The following is a 16,735-nucleotide window of genomic DNA, read 5'->3' as shown; positions in this document are numbered from 1 at the left end:
CACAGACGGCGCCAATGATAGCGTAAATGTAAACGGGGTCTACGATTACGCTACGGATACGTGTGTTACGTGTAGTGAAGAATGTCGCTCGGCCGGTCAGACGGTCGGTCTACCGGTCAACGACTGAGCGGTTCGAAGCTATATCGCTCTACGGGTGACGAACAGTGATAAAGAGTAAGCAGGAGAAAGACAATCGGCAAATCGCAAGTGTATTAGTGTAGTACTGATGAGTTCCCTTTCCAGTGAGGGGAATGACCCCTCTTTATACAAAGTGGATTCACTATGCACATGGTGTCTGATATGCAAGTGGAGGGCATATGGGCTGTCACTCCGCAAAATGCGCATCGGTTTGCTCGAAGTGGTTGAGTTGCTCGAGGTGATGAAAACACGGATCCCTTGTTCCCGAAAAGTTGTTGGTCGTCACATCAAGCAACTGTTGCGCTCGTGAGCCTCCAATCCACAAGGTGTGTTGCTTCCGATCATGCGGCCGACGGACCGGGTGACCGTCGACGGACCGGTTGGGTGACCGTTGACGGACAGGTTGGGTGACCGACGGACAGGTGATTTACGGACTGACTAGTACATGTGCATATTTACCCATCACTACATATTCTTGTTTTGCTTTCAAAAAAAAAAAATGAAATTGTAAACGCAAAAGTGAGATTTACTTAATACATATTTTTAAATAATAATTACCGATTTTTTTCATCACCTAAAAATCATGAACAATTGTTTGACTTGGTATTTTCCTAATAATTAAATATTGAATGTATCAACACCTAAGTTGATGACAAGGCTTGTATTTATCCACTTGTATTTCCATATCATGATATCAAGTATCAACGAGGGGAGAACACCAAGGAAAAGCACTTTATGTTGTAGTGACATGAGATGAAAATCGCTTGCATTTTGATTCTTCCCAGACACTCCGTAACTAACACCAAAACAAAAACAAAAGAAAGAAGACAGATTTGTTGGAGTCACGTGCATTCCAATTTCTTGTTTTTCTTCCACCCCAGAATTGCTGGCTGACACTTGTAATTCCCTGTGAATCATGTGAATCATACGTCTTTCAAATTGTCTTTCCATATAAATTTTTAAAATATAAATAAAATATTCTAAATAAATAAAAGTCGTTGCCCAAATAGAGGCTAGATTTTAGGATGGACTTATGGAGAGTAGCGTTGATCTTAAGAAAATTGGGAAAAATATATAAAAGCATTAATACCACAAATAATCCTCACTATTGAATTTTGGCAAACACTTCGTTTGAGACCATCTCACGGAGACGAGTCGAGTCAAGATGAAATGTAATACTTATACTAGCAAATGTAATTCTAGATCATGAATAAAATATTTATTAATTATATGAAAAAATGCAATACTTTTGAAATAAAATATAATACTTTTACATTTTGATGTAAAAGTATTTTTTCATCAAAAGTAATACTTTTACATCCAAAAATGTAAAAATATTACATTTTGACATTTTTTATAAGTAACAAACATTTTATTCTATATTAATATTACATTTGTTAGTATAAATATGACACTTACATATTGACCCGACCCAACCCGACTCATCTCATGGATACGGATACGTGAAACGATTAACACAAGTGTGAATCTATAATTTTATACTAAATCTGTAAAGCAGTTTATTAATTAATAAAATAATAACTCGTGATTTGAATGGGAAGAGATTCTCTTTAAATAAGGTCCAAAATTCAAAAAAAAAAAATCCTTAGAATTTATATTGAGATTAGACCCAGCCCATTGAATTTAAATAATTTAAAAAGAAGAGAAGGATGGTTACCAATTCATTTAATTGAATGATTTAATATGACTATTGGTTATCAAAGCTTTAAGCATGAAAGAACAGTGCCCCTTACTATATTCCATAATTCCTAAAGTGTTTCGTCAATATCTTTGTTCGGTGCACTGTTCTTTTTTTTTTTTTTAATACTACTAACTCTATTACAAAACAGATACTGCATTGTAATAGAGTTAATAGTATTAAAAAAAAAAAAAAGAACAGTGCACCGAACAAAGATATTGACGAAACACTTTAGGAATTATGGAATATAGTAAGGGGCAATAATGTAATGCAGGCCAGAAGGTCAATAATAATAATAACACTAATATAAAAATAGAATAAAATATAAGGATAATGATTATCCTCTTCTATAATTTGAATCAATGGTGCTTATCTTCCCCATTAATCAGGCTTTAGTTTTTCCTTCCTCGGCGCAAGAATGGCACCGGAGCAACAACATCCTCAGACGCTGCTACACCTCTTCGATTCTTTGTGGTTCCAACACCAAATTCTCGCCTCGAAAAACCCAACCTCAATTTCCTCAAATTCAAACCCGACACCCCAAGAAGATGCCGAGAATCCCAAGCTTTCTAGAACCCCAACTTTCATCTCCAGATCTTTCAGCGACCAATGTTTGAGCTCCAACGACAGCTTATTAGATTCCGAGGTGCCCTCTCCCAAGTCCGTTCTTCTCGAATCTTCCAAGCTCCAGCCCATTCTCTCCGGCAAGGAGTACATCGGAATTTCCGAGGACGCCGGCGGCAGTTTCACCAAGAACGGAGAAAATTGCAGCGGGAGGAGGAGGAAGAGAAGGAAGGATGGTAGTGGGAACAGTAAGAGCTTATCCGAGCTTGAATTTAAGGAGCTAAAAGGGTTTATGGATCTAGGGTTTGTGTTCTCGGATAAGGATAGGGATTCAACCCTAGTTTCGATTATCCCTGGGCTGCAGAGACTGGGAAGAGAAGGTGTAGAAGAAGAAGGGGAGAAGAAGGGGATTGCAGTTTCAAGGCCGTACCTTTCTGAAGCATGGGATGTTATGGGAGAAAACATGAAGAATCAGAATTCATTAGTGAATTGGAGAATTCCAGCTTTTGGTAATGAAATGGACATGAAAAACCATCTTAGATTCTGGGCTCATACTGTTGCATCTAGTGCTAGATAATGATGATTAAGTAAATGTAAATAAAGAGGCACAACTTCTTGTTAGCATTACTTCTTTAAGGTTTATGAATGCCACCATCTTTCTTTTCTTTCAGTTTCAGTCACAGATTCTTAATTGCTAACTACAAATTCTCCCACTCTGCATTTCCTATTAGTCTCTAAACTTTCATAAACTGAATAGTATTAGTCCTCAATGAAATCCTAACATTCACCCAATGGGATTCAATATCTTCTGCTAGCAGATTCCACAGGTGTTGCTGGGTCAACATATATTTAGGAAGTTGTTTTCTTGTTATTATTTTCTTCTTTATAAAAAGGTAACCTAACATCAACAACTAAAAGTGAAAATTAATATGATAGTCCCACGATAAATGTAATAGAATTGGATCAAAGACTTAATCTCGAGAGAAAATAACACATTTTTTATTCCTAAATCATAGAAAATAACATTTTTCGTCGCCCAATTATGTTAATCCTAGTTCTCAGGAAAGTTTTACTCTATATAGGTACAAAAGTAATGTTTTTGGATAACTCTAATCAAGTTGGTTAGAATATTGATTTAGTAACAATAAGATTACAAATTTGAGTCCCATATCGGCTTTCTTGGTTTGAGTTGATCAGCTCTAGACAACTTATGTGAGTTTAGGTTGATCAGTTATAGACAACTTAGGTTGATCAGTTACAAATTTGAGTCAACTTATGTTAGTTTAGGTTGATCAATTATAGACAACTTATATGTTAGTTTACTTCATACAAATTTGAGTCCCTTGTTGATTTTCTTGGTTTGAGTTGGTTGGTCAGTTAATCAATTATAGACAACTTATGTTAGTTTACTTCATTGTGATCTTTTGCCGGCTAACGTCATAATGTGGGGTGGATTTATTTAATGCACACCCTTAAGTAATGACTTTGAGTTTTCTTCGTTGCCCAAAAAAACAAATAATGTTCTTTTGAGTGTCTGAATGATGTTTATACAAAATTTTGACCTAGTTGATCATCCTACTAAGCAATGAATCATCCAAACCATATAAGAAAGCAGTATGTGCAAAATGTTAGGTCATTTCCATGTAATAATGATTTTGATTTGCCAACTAATGCAAGCATTGATTGGAAGACAGAATTGTGTTCTCCAACGTGTCATTAAACTTGCATTTTATTATCAACCACTTATTTGATTCGAATCACTCGCTATCAAGATTCCTTTATTATGCCCATCATTGAGCAGCCATAATGGACCACTATATATGCACAAATACATTTATATATCAGCCCTTCACTTCCTTGAAGCTTAAGCTTAATTAAATCAATGGCGGCGGCAACGGCCGAAGAGATTCTCAAGCTCTTTGATTCTTGCTGGTTCCAAGGCGAGATTCTAACCAGAAAACAATGCCCATCAGTTCAAGAAACCAAGCCAGTTCTTGATGATGATGATGAACATAAAGAATCAAAGATTACGGGTGTTCTATCTCTTAAGATTCGATCACAGAGCGATAATTTGTTAAGCTTTGGGACGAGTTTTAGCCCTCCCTCTGATTCTTTAAAGTCTGGGATCATCAAACCAGAGTTTGAAGATTTGCAGGGGGCTCTGATTATGACGAAGAAGGTGTGTGAAATTAGGAAAAGGAGGGTGGGGAGGAAAAAACTGGGGGGGCATAGGAGTTTATCAGAGCTTGAACTTGAGGAGCTAAAAGGGTTTATGGATTTAGGGTTTGTGTTTACAGAAGAGGATAAGAGGTCGAGTTTGGCATCCATAATTCCTGGGTTGCAGAGATGGGGAAGCAGAGATAATGAAGTCAGCAATAATGAGAGTTGTTCAGTTCAAAGGCCTTATCTTTCTGAAGCGTGGAGCATTATGGATCAGAGAAAGATGATCAAGAAGCTTCTGAAATGGAGATTTCCACCTCTCAGCAACGAAACCAACATGAAGGACAACCTCAAATTCTGGGCTCAAACTGTTGCATCAGCCGTCAAATAATGTTTTCTGGACAACCTCAAATTCTGGGCTCAATTCGCCGTAAATCTGCTAGAATAAGACTTTAGGGTGATCGAGCAAATCAACTGAACTAGTCTGGAACATAATGTTTTCTTATTTCTTAGGTTGTTTATGTTTGGTGGTTTTAGTTTTTATTGTTTTTAGCAAAAAGAAAAGCAAATTGTGGTTAGGTGGTGAAAGTGTACATATTGGAGATGGGGAAGAACCTTATTCTCCGATGCCACTTATCCTGTGATGTCTGCTGAAACATGAATAAAACATTTGTTGATTGTGATCACTCGGAGAATCCCACAAATATTAAATTGGCTCTTCCTGCACGCGAAGAGTTCAAATGCATGATCCGTCAATTTAGAGACAATGATCTTTCGTATATGAACACCTCCCAACCCAACACCCTTACCCCATGCTGCCCCCAACTGGCTTTGCCCGCCTGGACGCCTTCCATAGGTGTATAGCTACCGCCTTAATGCACATAGGTCAAACCAACACTAATGTCGAATTCAATGGGTCACTATACGATGGGAACACCTAAAGACCACTAAACACCTAGATAGAAAACCGGAGATAAAATATCTAGACGGAATAAGTCAAGAATTCGATCATTAGTTTTGAGTATGGACAATCAGGAATGGAACATCCAGCCAATATAATTGTCCCATCCATTAGAGGTGTTACAATTCAACGAAGAGATTAATCATTGTGTTCGACAGTAAAAATTCTGAATATACCCAGAAAATTGGGAAGTGAGTATTTCAACAAACAACCATATGAACGAATCTTGAACCAAAGTTGATCCATGAATAAAATCTTATCATAATACACGAGTCAAATTAATACTAAAATGTTAAATCTATTTAGTCTAACTCATGACATTGTAAACCTGTCTCTTTCTATATGCTTTTTAAAGAGAATATAGATATATACTTTTTAAAGGGAATATGTGTATCTATGGACAGTAAATAAACTAAAACTAGATAACCTAATGGAAGCTGATTCTTGCATTATGACTGGTCCTTTATTGCAGTTGAGGATGACGATGTTAACAATAATATTATCAGCAGCCAATAATCCTACATAAACTAGTCGACCTCAACCATTGCATTTTACAACCACCAAATCAAGCGCCCTGGCGTCTAGCAACCAGGATTCATGTGACTGCCAAATCATACCAACCTCGTCCATGAACGTAACTACGTAAGACAAACCATGGCCTTTAAAATATTCTCAAAATACTATTGGAAGCTGATTCTTACCCTCTGACAGTCCTTTATTGGAGCTGATGACCACGATGTTAACAATAATAATTGAAAAATACTATATGTATTCTCATCTTTTACCACCAACTTTTATTCTCACATACAAAATCTTAATATAGGCACTTGTATTAAAACCTACATGAAAAAAAAAATAATAATTTATCAGTGCCTACTACATCAAGGATAACATTTGAGAGTCTTTGTAGTAGAACTCATAATAATTTCCCCGTTATTAAAAGGATTTCGGAGGACCCCAATTGCCTCAGCATCAGGCCAACTCCATACCTTCTAGGATATGAAATGTGAGCAATCCTAACCAAGGTTTTTTTTTTTTTTAATTTTTTTTTAATTCACCGGTCCAGGTCCCCCCGTGTTCGCTCCGGGGAGCCATTCTAACCGAGTTAGTTGACAGTTGATTTGATCATATTTTAAGTTTGAACTTTTGTGAGAGCTGTTTACGAACCTTCTTGGTTTGAGCCGATCAGTTATGAGCAATCTAAGCTATTTTACCCTTCAGTGACCTTTTGTTAACTAGGATCACAAGGCCAACTTCGCCCAAGATATACCTTCAAATAATACTCCGTAATTACGAACTTAAACAAAGTTATCCTCTTTAGATTAGCCAACAACTTGAGCTATATATATGTCCCGTGACATAATTTCCCTACTGTAGCAATCAAAACAGGGGGTCAAGTACAGAGAACCAGCCCCATGTATAAACAAAACCAAGCAGATACGTTTTGACTGACTGAAACGTGATAAAGTTGAGTTGTTTAAGTGAAAATGACTGAAATTCCTTCTCCTCCAGCCACCATCTTGAATGAATATCCCAGGATATTCTTGTTCCTCCCCTTCAGCTTTTTCATAAACAGGAACACATTTTTAATTCACCGTGGGTTATATGATATCTGATTGTGATCTAATTAAATACCAACAGCTTCTGAAGTTGACACAAGAACAGCAACTAGTATATTTCTTATTGATTTCTTGTTTATGAATTCAAGAACTGCGGGCTAAAATTATCTATGCATTTACATATATTAACGTCTTCAAGAGTGCTAATTCATGGCATTAAGGATGATATATTGCACCATGTAAGACATCGATAAACTACTCATAAACACATGAATTATGTACTTAGGAAGGGTGGTCAGACTGTACTTTAGTTATCCTTGGAGGCCGCCTCCGGAAGCTTAAACGTGGGGCGCTTGTCGACGCCTTTTCGAGAGTACTCCCTCCATCTTCGAGCAGCTGCTGCAGCTCGACCTGCCCGTTCTTTTGCTTCCTCCTCTGAAACAACGTGTGTTCAGATTTGGATCAGATTACGATTTTTCTTATAGATTTGAAAATATTTTTGCTGGCATTACGCTTGTTACCTGTACTTTGGTAGTCCCTAGGCTTGCCCCAAAGGTTGTCCCAATATGAATCTGTTTTATCGGAACCTTTCTTCTTCGTCATCCTAACCTTAGCTTGTCCCTGCACTAGGACTTTTTGCGTTAATGCCATTTTCCAGAACAAAATCTTAAGTGAATCGAGCTCATTGTCCTCAAGATATACAAATTAGAAGAGCTAGAATATTTGTGATAACTGGAAAAGAGATATATTTAAACAAAGAGAGAGATGGTTATGAAATATGCAATGAGATTGTACCAAGACTTTGGCTTGTCTCTTTTCCCACCGAGTGCTAGCCTGCAACGTACAAAATGCTTTTTATTATTTTCACAGATTTAATATTTTGCTAAGTTCTCTATAAATATGAAGTGATGCTTGGCAAGTAAATTCATTTTCTCAGGTTCAAAAGGGGAAGACGGAAAGTACCATTCGGAAAACATCAATTGATGCAGCGCCCATTCCCGAAAGCATTAAGGCTACCTGTTGACAATTGGGAAAACGGTATAAATGATATGTTAATGCGTAGTTCAGACAAAGTTGTTTGAGTTAAGGTATAATGTAGGGGCAACTAGGAGTTGGCCTCATAGTTGAATCGTCAATTTCTTTATGCAAACCTTAAACAAAGAGAGAGATGGCTATCATAGTTTGAAAAGGTTTTTAAAGCATACATTTACTCTTTCTACTCTTCGCATTTCATCCTCAAGCAACGATAGTTGTGCAGCAGAAGTCCAGTGGATACAATCGACTGGGCTGAAATGAAAAGAAATAGTTAGTTCACAACTGAACTTATTTTAATACGATGAATTTTATTCACACAAGTCACATTTCAGTCTCCCGAAGCTTCCTACTCCCACACATATTGAAGAGACTAGGGAGCTAAAACTTGGTGTTCATGTTCATCCCGTATCAACTATCTATGGCCCATTGATATAGAACCCTATATGTGAAAGCAAAAAACTATGATAAGAACTTACCAACTTTCTATAGCTTGTTGGATTAGTTCTTGGCTTCCAGATTGACTATAAACTCTAGCTCTTCCAAAATCTTCCTCGATATCGAACACCTTTGGGCAAACATTGGCACAATTTTTGCAACCTGCAGGAGAATTTACATAAGATGGTGCTGGCAAAAAGAAACGCCTATCTCAAGAAAACGGATGGTTTATGCCCCAAGCAGCTTAATAAACAAGGTCATGAAAAAGCAGGACAAGAATAAATGTGAATATTATATAGTGGCATGTGTTACTTGTCAAAAAACGTTAGAATTGCCTATTGATTTCCTTTGCATGTGCTTTGAACCAACAATTTGATTTTAAAAAGCAAAATGTGGATTGGCAGTACAAGAAACGAAAACAAAGAAAAGCATATTGTACCTATGCAGCTTAGATTATAATAGGGAAAAAGATCAAATAGGCCCCTAAACTTTATACGAAAAGTCAATTTGCCCTTGAACTTTTAAATTGTGCAATTAAGCACATCAACATGTTATTTTCGTGCATCGAAACTCACCAACCGGTCATGGACCTGTCATAGCCGGTCACTACCGTTCCAACGAAAATCCGGCAAACTCCGACGACTCTCCAACGGTCGGCGGTCGCAGTTCTGGCGACCAATTCTGGTTGGTCGCCATCTCCTGGAGAAGGCCACCATTTCTGGTCGCCTAGAATGGAAATGGTGGTTCGTGAAATGAAAGAAGACGGCAATCAACGGCATAATTTTACCCGTAACCTGTTGGTTACTAGTAAATAGACATATTTTAAGTTAGAGTGTTTAATTGCACTTTTTAAAGTTCAGGGACTTAATTACTCTATCGTGTAAAGTTCAAGAGTCTATTTGACCATTTTCCCATTATAATATAGTTAAGTAGAAATATCAGCATAACTATGAGGCTAAGCTCTTGTACCTATGCAGCTAAATTCATCAACGAAAACATGATCTTTTGGGGAGGAATCATCGAAGAAAGGATTAATTGCTGTCGCAGCATACCCATGAATCTCATCATATACTAACCGCTGTACAGGATCACTGAGAACCTGAATTGGTATAATAATCAGTCGTGATGTGAGAAACAACAAGAAAACCGAACAGCATACATGCAGGGATATTTGGGGACATCACCTCATAAATCTCATTGATAAACATGCAAAAGTTTGTGGTCTCTTCATCATCTCCACTCAAGTCTGGATGGCAAGCTTTCATGCAATTATAGTAGGCTTTCTTAATTTGCTCAGGTGAAGCATCTGGAAGCTGACAACATGGCAAAGAAACATCACAAAGTGAACAAAAAAAACATTTTTTTTTTCTGAAACTGCCAAGAATGTAACATATCCAAGCATGGTCAATTTGCTTTCAAGGTCTGTTAGTATAGCTCCTAATGTTTCATGTTTTAAACTTTCTTTTGCAACCAGTTTATCAGTCACTTACTGGTTTCTCCCAATTCCCACTTCACAACAAAAAGCACAATTGGATCATCTTCCTGTTACATTCTGAGATCAATGTCAAACTCAAAAACTTCTTGCCTAACAATACTTAAACAAAAAATTGCTCAGGCTGTTAACTTAGTAACCTTCTAGAGCTACTTGTTTGCCTTCTTCGTTTGAGCCAATCAGCTATGAATAACCTAAGCTGATTTACCTCCTTAGGGCCCTTTTCTGGCTAGGATCAAAAGCGGAGTTTACCCGGTACACACTATCACTATACTAGTTAGGCTGGTTTACCTCCTTAGGGCCCTTTTCTGGCTAGGATCACAAGCGGAGTTTATCCAATACACACTGTCACTATACTAGTTAGGCTTGTTTAATTTCCTTCTTAGTTCTTTACTGGCTAGGGTCACCAGCAGAGTTTAGCTGGACACACCTTATGATAGTGGCTGCGAGTTTCCCTATTAACTCAAAAATACTTAAAGCAGAAAATTGCAGTGAGATATAAACTTAAAAACATCAACTGCAATAATGGGAACAAATAAGATTGACTACTCCATTGATCTGAGCAAACGAAACTCCTCAACTACATGCAGTGAGGTATTAAGTCAATGGATTGCAAGACACAAACATTAGTAGATGGAAAATATGTATGCATGTGTGTGTATATATATGTATACACTAAAAAAAAGGGTAAAATTGAAAATTGTGTTAATTACCAGGCCTAAAACAGCATAATAATCATCAGCAACCTCTTCAGATGCTGCAGATTCCTGGTAAGCAACTCTGATTCTGCCAAAGCCGCCTTTCCTCCTTCCACCATGGGAGCTCACACTGCTACAATTAGTACCCAACATGGGCCATCTTTTTCTTGGAAATAAATTATGTACAGGGTTCTGAAATTTGAGGGTGTCAGTGCAAACTGGGGAGAGTAATTGAGCCATCTTCTACAGCACCTAGCTCCCCCAAAGAATCAAAGACTGATCAAGAAAAAAGGGAGAATGGGATTAAGAAAAAAATGAACAGAAATGTGATATTTTCTGGGTGTTTTAAGTTTATGAGGAGGGAAAAAATTGGGGAGAGGGAAAATAGGGGAAATGCTGAGATGGCAAGGTGAGCACCATTTGTTTTTGCAAGAATCTGGAAGGGACTGACAATGAAAGATGCGTAGGATTGTGCACACGACAGTGTGGGTTTTATGGAAGTTGAACGTGTCGAGCTTTGGGCTTGCTTACACGTTACAAGTTACACACACGCTTAACCTACTCACTTCGCGAAACTAATTCCTAAATTCCATGAATACATTCTCAAAGTTCATGAAATAATAATTCGAGTATATCTAAATTCGAGATTCAATATAAAATTATACATTATCACATGTAACTATGTAACAAGTTTTAAATGCAATTTTTTAATTATCATACTACTACTCTAAGGTTGAAGAATTATAACCCTGCTCTAGAGTTGAATAATTCTAACTCGTAAATTTCACGAGCCGAATCATAAAAGCTCACAAAACTTTTAAGTCCCGGATTTCACGAGCCAAGCCATAAAGGCCTGCAAAATTTTCAACTCGCAATGAGACAAGTTTAATTGGACAGATCAGCTCACATTAACACCCCTAACTTCAAGGACAAATTATACCATAGACAAAAATATACCTTGCATTGTAGACTTTGATATAAAAATAATCTTCAAATTTTGTATATGTAATTTATCATATTATATGTCAACTATCAAATTATTTGTGTACATGTACATAAATTGTTAAGAATATGTTAAGTGAAGGTACAAAATTTTTACATCAGAGTTCATAATGCAATATAAACTCTCGTACATGGTATAACAATTTATCTCAAGTACAAAATCCAACAATACCCAATTAGTGTAACTTACAAAATGGAAATCAAATTTCAATAACTAATCATTAGTATTAAAAGGGGGTGCGTTTACTAAATATAAAAAAATAGAAAATTAAAATAAACACAATATTATTTAATGAAAATTGGCACATACAACATTAAAAACATGACATGTAATGCAGTTCTACTCAGTTTACTTGTTTTGATGGCTAAGGACATTGCATTTGTATTTAATAGAAAGCAATATAGCATTAGACAGAACTACAGAACCATTTAGATCCCAAGTATCAAACACACAATCAAATTAGACAGCAAAGATGTCATGATGCCCTTGATAAACTTACCAACAAATCCTGGTACCAAAAACTCAATAACTCCGAGTATGATGTAGGTCTATAAAAAGGTAAATACACAAAATTGCTAGGAGATAAAAACTGATTGAAAATTCTCTCAAACTAAGATTGGACTTATTAGATGTTTGAGGCCTTGTTGAGGATAACCCCTTCATATTTGACCTGGAACCACTTCATGGCATCCTCCTTGGTGACCCTGTGTTGGATACCAACTCTGGCCTTGCATCTCCGGCGACGAGCTACACGGTAACCAGGGCGCTCCAGGACAACGAAGAAATCCATACCATAAATACCAGTAGAGGGGTCATACCTGTAAGATGTATAGATAAATAGAGTTACAAACAAGCCAAGGTGTGTACAGAGAATTACTCCGTAAAATTCAGACGTGTGGCAAGGGCATTAAAAAGTTGACAATCTGCAAAGGATATATTTAATTCTAATCCAAACTGTGGATGCAAAGCATCAGAATATAACAAGCAATGACTATATTTGGACTACCGCCTAATTTAAAGTATAAAATAGACAGGAAAAATCACCGAAGACATGATGCTTACTTAATCCCAAGATCAATGTGCTCCTGAATACCAAACCCAAAGCACCCAGTGTCACTGAAGTTCCTTCGCAGCAATTCATATTCCTTCACCTTCAACCCACTCTCAAGGAGCTGCATTGCCTTATCACCCCTTACTGTGACATAGCATGCAATCTTCTCATTACGCCTGATACCGAAGGACCTCACGGTATATCTTGCTGTTGATTGAATAATTGCATCAAATAAGTTTTTTTTTGAAAGGTAACTTGCACCAAATAAGTTAAGTAGCAGAAAATAGGAAAAGGAATAATATATCACCAAACACATCTAATCACATTAATGATTAAGTACATGACTCTAAGCTAGTTGAACCACTATATAATGAAAGCTAAAACTACCAAAGATCAGAATGCATTAAGAATGAATTATACAAAGCTTGACTATACTAGATTAGGTTCACTATCTAATGGAACTCAGAAGCATAAATCCAGAGTTAGTTGAAAATTGACTATAAAATTATTTCATTTGAAGAAATAGTATAAAACTAGCAAAATGAGGGAAAAGGAAATATGCAGAGGAGGCAAGGGTTGTTTTAAGAGTAGTTTGCCATGAAAACACTTCTTGTCTTTAGTCTTTTAGCCTCAGTGCCATGTTATTAGCAAGACAAACAAAAACCATTATTCTCAAACTGTAAAGTCCAATACAAAATAGCTCAAACCATAAAATCCACACCATTCATCAATGACAACATAGCACATAAATGATACCTTCTGCCTCTGGGAATTTGGAAAAGCACGCAATATTTAAAAAATAAATATTGGATAAGCATGGATGTTTACATTCGCGCCAAATTAGAATGATTCAAACAATTCAGACTCAGATAGGAAGAAAAACCAAAAAACCTCCGAAAAGAAACCCTTACCCTTCGAGAAAACAGGGGTTTGGCCACTAAGTTGCTCCAACACCTAAAATACCCGAAGCAGCAAATTAGCTAAAATTTAGAATCGCTCGTGAACATAAATGTTCATGTAGGCAACCTTAGTGCGCACCAATATTTCATAAAAATGCATTGAGGAATATAGCGGCTTTTTCGTACCTTAGCGGCTCTGGTCAAACGATCTCCGCTCTCGCCAACGGAGATGTTGAGAACGAGCTTCTGAACCTTGATTTCCCTCATTGGGTTGTTCAGTTTCTTCTCTGACGCCTGCGTTCATCATTCATACAAGGAAGATACTGAGATGCATTAGTGATAGTGCAATGAAATGAACTAATATGCATACTCCTGCATTGATTATGAAGAAAAAGAAAACATCAGGAGATAGAATGACGACCATATCGCTACACTGCTGAGGTTGCGGCTGCAGACCGGCTCCGGGGAAAGATGCAGTGTTGAGCGGAGGAAGAAATCCTAATATGTAACCACAGAAATGGGGCTAGGGTTTTGCTTTTATTTGTAGAATGAAGATTGGGCTTTGTTAGTCCATTTTGCCCTTTAGCAGTTTAGCTTCATTTTTATATTTTTCTCTTGAGTTTTTTTTTCCTTTCTTTTGGCAACTAAATTATAATATTTCTTTATCAAAAAAAAGATTACGGGGTATAATATTTCTTTCAAATTATGTATTTAACTATCTAAATACTACATAGTAACAAAGTCAGTAGTACTCAACAAAAAAAAACAAAAAAAAAAACTCTCGCGTTATTTTCAGAAAGAAAAAAAAAATCTCTCGCGTTTTTTGGCTAACTTAAGCTTTAAAAAAAAAAATTTACACCACACACGCAAACTTTTTTGTACTTACTTTTCTACTTGATTGGTTCTATTTTTACTTTCTAGTACGTATTTTTCAAGTCAAGTTAGCAAACGTATAGATCGAGGGACTAAATACAAACGAAATTGAATAATCACACACCAAAATTAAAAAAGACTAAATACAAACGAAATTGAATAATCACACACCAAAATTAAAAATTTGTAGTTGATAAATAATAATACTCATCATAATACAACTAACTCTATTACATCTGTAGTTGATAAATAATAATACCCATCATAATACAACTAACTCTATTACATTGTAGTATCTGTTCAGTTAGTATCGCCTCCACTGATACTCAATCTCATGACCTCCCGTATGGCAAAACCACTACATGTCATTTGATCACACGACTAATGGTATGCATCATATTTAGTCATTGACTATTAAAATTTTATAATTAGTTACATGAATATATAATTTGTATCGTATTTGATCTTGCTGTCTAATTTCGCGACCAACTATTGCTAAAATTTCAACAAGAAACATGATGTGTTATAATTTAAAAGGTATTTCGGTCATTCTATGTAATTTTTATTTTTATTGTTTATTTAATTCTTCCTCCCCATTTCTTATATTTCCCTACGTTAACATAACAACAATCCCAAACGAAGCTTCAATCGATTCTACGTAACAAGACATTCACGAAGAGTTTCTACGACATACTCATTACGAAGATGGAATCTAATTCGCAAAGGCTGCAATCTAGTAAGTGAATTTAACCTAGTTTGTTGTCTTTTATGTATGTATATGTAAACTACATATATATATTGCCAGTGTGGTCAATGTAGTTTGTATTGTAGTGCGTTGCTGCAGTATATTTTCCCTTTTAAATACCTACGAGCAATCTTGACCGTTGTGTTGCATTATAATCATCCCAATATAATATACTCATCTTCAAGTTAAGATATAATTAAGTTGAAACGTAAACGGAGTTTGAACTATGTTGTGGGGACCAACTTGCATTATTATAAATAGAGTTTGCACGACATTTTCTTCGCCTGGAAGTGCTCATTCTAAAAGAAGCAAATGTAGTACTCTTTTGGAAAGAGCACTCGTAGTGCTCTTCGAGATGAACTTATTTGTTTATTCAATATTCAATGTTCACAATTTACAAAACCCACCTAATTTATTTAACATTTGGTTTGTTTTGTTTTGTTACATAAACTAAGGAAAAATGAAAGAAGTAAACCAATTGGTGAGAGGCTGTTTAGCAAAGTGGAGAAATGGAAAATTTTCTGGAAAATAGAAAATTAGAAGGGTGGAAAAATGGAAAATGAAAAATTTGTTTACTAAATTCATCCTTCCAACTCCTTATTCTATCTCCATTCTCCATATTTGTTAAGGATTTTGGAGAAGTTGGAATCCAACTCCTCCAAATGGAGGATTGGCCAAAACACGCGTGAACAGTGCTAGCTTGGGGTCAAGGCATCGATATCTGCTTTGCGTGCCTTTTCCTTCTCTATTTCCCTTCCCCTTTCTCCTGCTCCCTTTCCTTCTCTATTTCCCTTTCCTTTCCTGTTATTATTAACTATTATTATTATCTTTTATTCTTTTCTTTTTTAGTCCTTATGAACGCATATTTATTAGTATTAATTTTATTATTTTTATTATTAAATTATTATTATTATTATGAGCTAATACCATATTTGACCTTCAAGCATAGTTAAATAATAATAATAATAACAATAATAATAATTTATTATTATTGTTATTATTATTATCATTATTATTATTAAATTCTTCTTATTTAATTTTTATTATTTTTAAATTATTATTATTATTATCTTTTTTCCTTTTTCCTTTTTTCATCTTCCTTATACACACGGATTTGTTGTTTTCGTCAACATTATTATTATTATTATTATTATTATTATTATTATTATTATTGTATTTAATAAAATCAAAAAATTAGAGAAATAAAAAACTGGAGGAATGGAGAAATGGAAAACTGGAGAAATGGAGAAAGAAAACTGGAAAAATGGATAAATGAAAAACTGGAGATGGAAAAATATAAAAATGAAGTAAAAGACCCTGAGTATTTAACTAACTTATTTTGATAATGTTATTTTCTATGAGTGTTATCTTTTGATTTACTTTTACTAAACATTAAAGATAGGTTGCGTATATTATTTAATGT

General features: G+C 35.7%; 4 protein-coding genes across 4 annotated transcripts; 2 read left to right on the top strand and 2 right to left on the bottom strand.

Annotated features, from left to right (window-relative positions):
• The first annotated feature begins 2,255 nt into the window (after positions 1–2,255).
• On the top strand, positions 2,256–2,978 carry LOC116010136. The gene has a single exon (XM_031249406.1). It carries the CDS (start codon positions 2,256–2,258, stop codon positions 2,976–2,978), a length of 723 nt encoding a protein of 240 aa, XP_031105266.1.
• A 1,305-nt stretch (positions 2,979–4,283) lies between these two features.
• On the top strand, positions 4,284–4,952 carry LOC116010134. Its single transcript, XM_031249403.1, has one exon. The coding sequence runs from the start codon at positions 4,284–4,286 to the stop codon at positions 4,950–4,952; it is 669 nt and encodes a 222-aa protein (XP_031105263.1).
• A 2,220-nt stretch (positions 4,953–7,172) lies between these two features.
• LOC116004696 (chaperone protein dnaJ C76, chloroplastic) lies at positions 7,173–11,152 on the bottom strand. The gene is made up of 9 exons (XM_031244857.1): positions 10,757–11,152; positions 9,736–9,864; positions 9,521–9,650; positions 8,593–8,713; positions 8,287–8,368; positions 8,045–8,098; positions 7,877–7,915; positions 7,603–7,702; positions 7,173–7,516 (listed from the first exon to the last, which is right to left on the bottom strand). The coding sequence occupies exons 1-9, from the start codon at positions 10,979–10,981 to the stop codon at positions 7,389–7,391; spliced, it is 1,008 nt and encodes a 335-aa protein (XP_031100717.1). The 5' UTR covers positions 10,982–11,152; the 3' UTR covers positions 7,173–7,388.
• Positions 11,153–12,099: 947 nt separating this feature from the next.
• On the bottom strand, positions 12,100–14,248 carry LOC116005015 (60S ribosomal protein L11). Its single transcript, XM_031245235.1, has 5 exons — positions 14,116–14,248; positions 13,881–13,988; positions 13,707–13,749; positions 12,807–13,002; positions 12,100–12,562 (listed from the first exon to the last, which is right to left on the bottom strand). The coding sequence occupies exons 1-5, from the start codon at positions 14,116–14,118 to the stop codon at positions 12,370–12,372; spliced, it is 543 nt and encodes a 180-aa protein (XP_031101095.1). The 5' UTR covers positions 14,119–14,248; the 3' UTR covers positions 12,100–12,369.
• Positions 14,249–16,735: the final 2,487 nt, after the last annotated feature.

Source organism: Ipomoea triloba, chromosome 2 (assembly GCF_003576645.1).
Source record: "Ipomoea triloba cultivar NCNSP0323 chromosome 2, ASM357664v1".
Classification (NCBI taxonomy): Eukaryota; Viridiplantae; Streptophyta; class Magnoliopsida; order Solanales; family Convolvulaceae; genus Ipomoea; species Ipomoea triloba.
The sequence above is the reverse complement of the archived record's forward strand: the minus strand, read 5'-3'. Positions and strand labels throughout refer to the sequence as shown.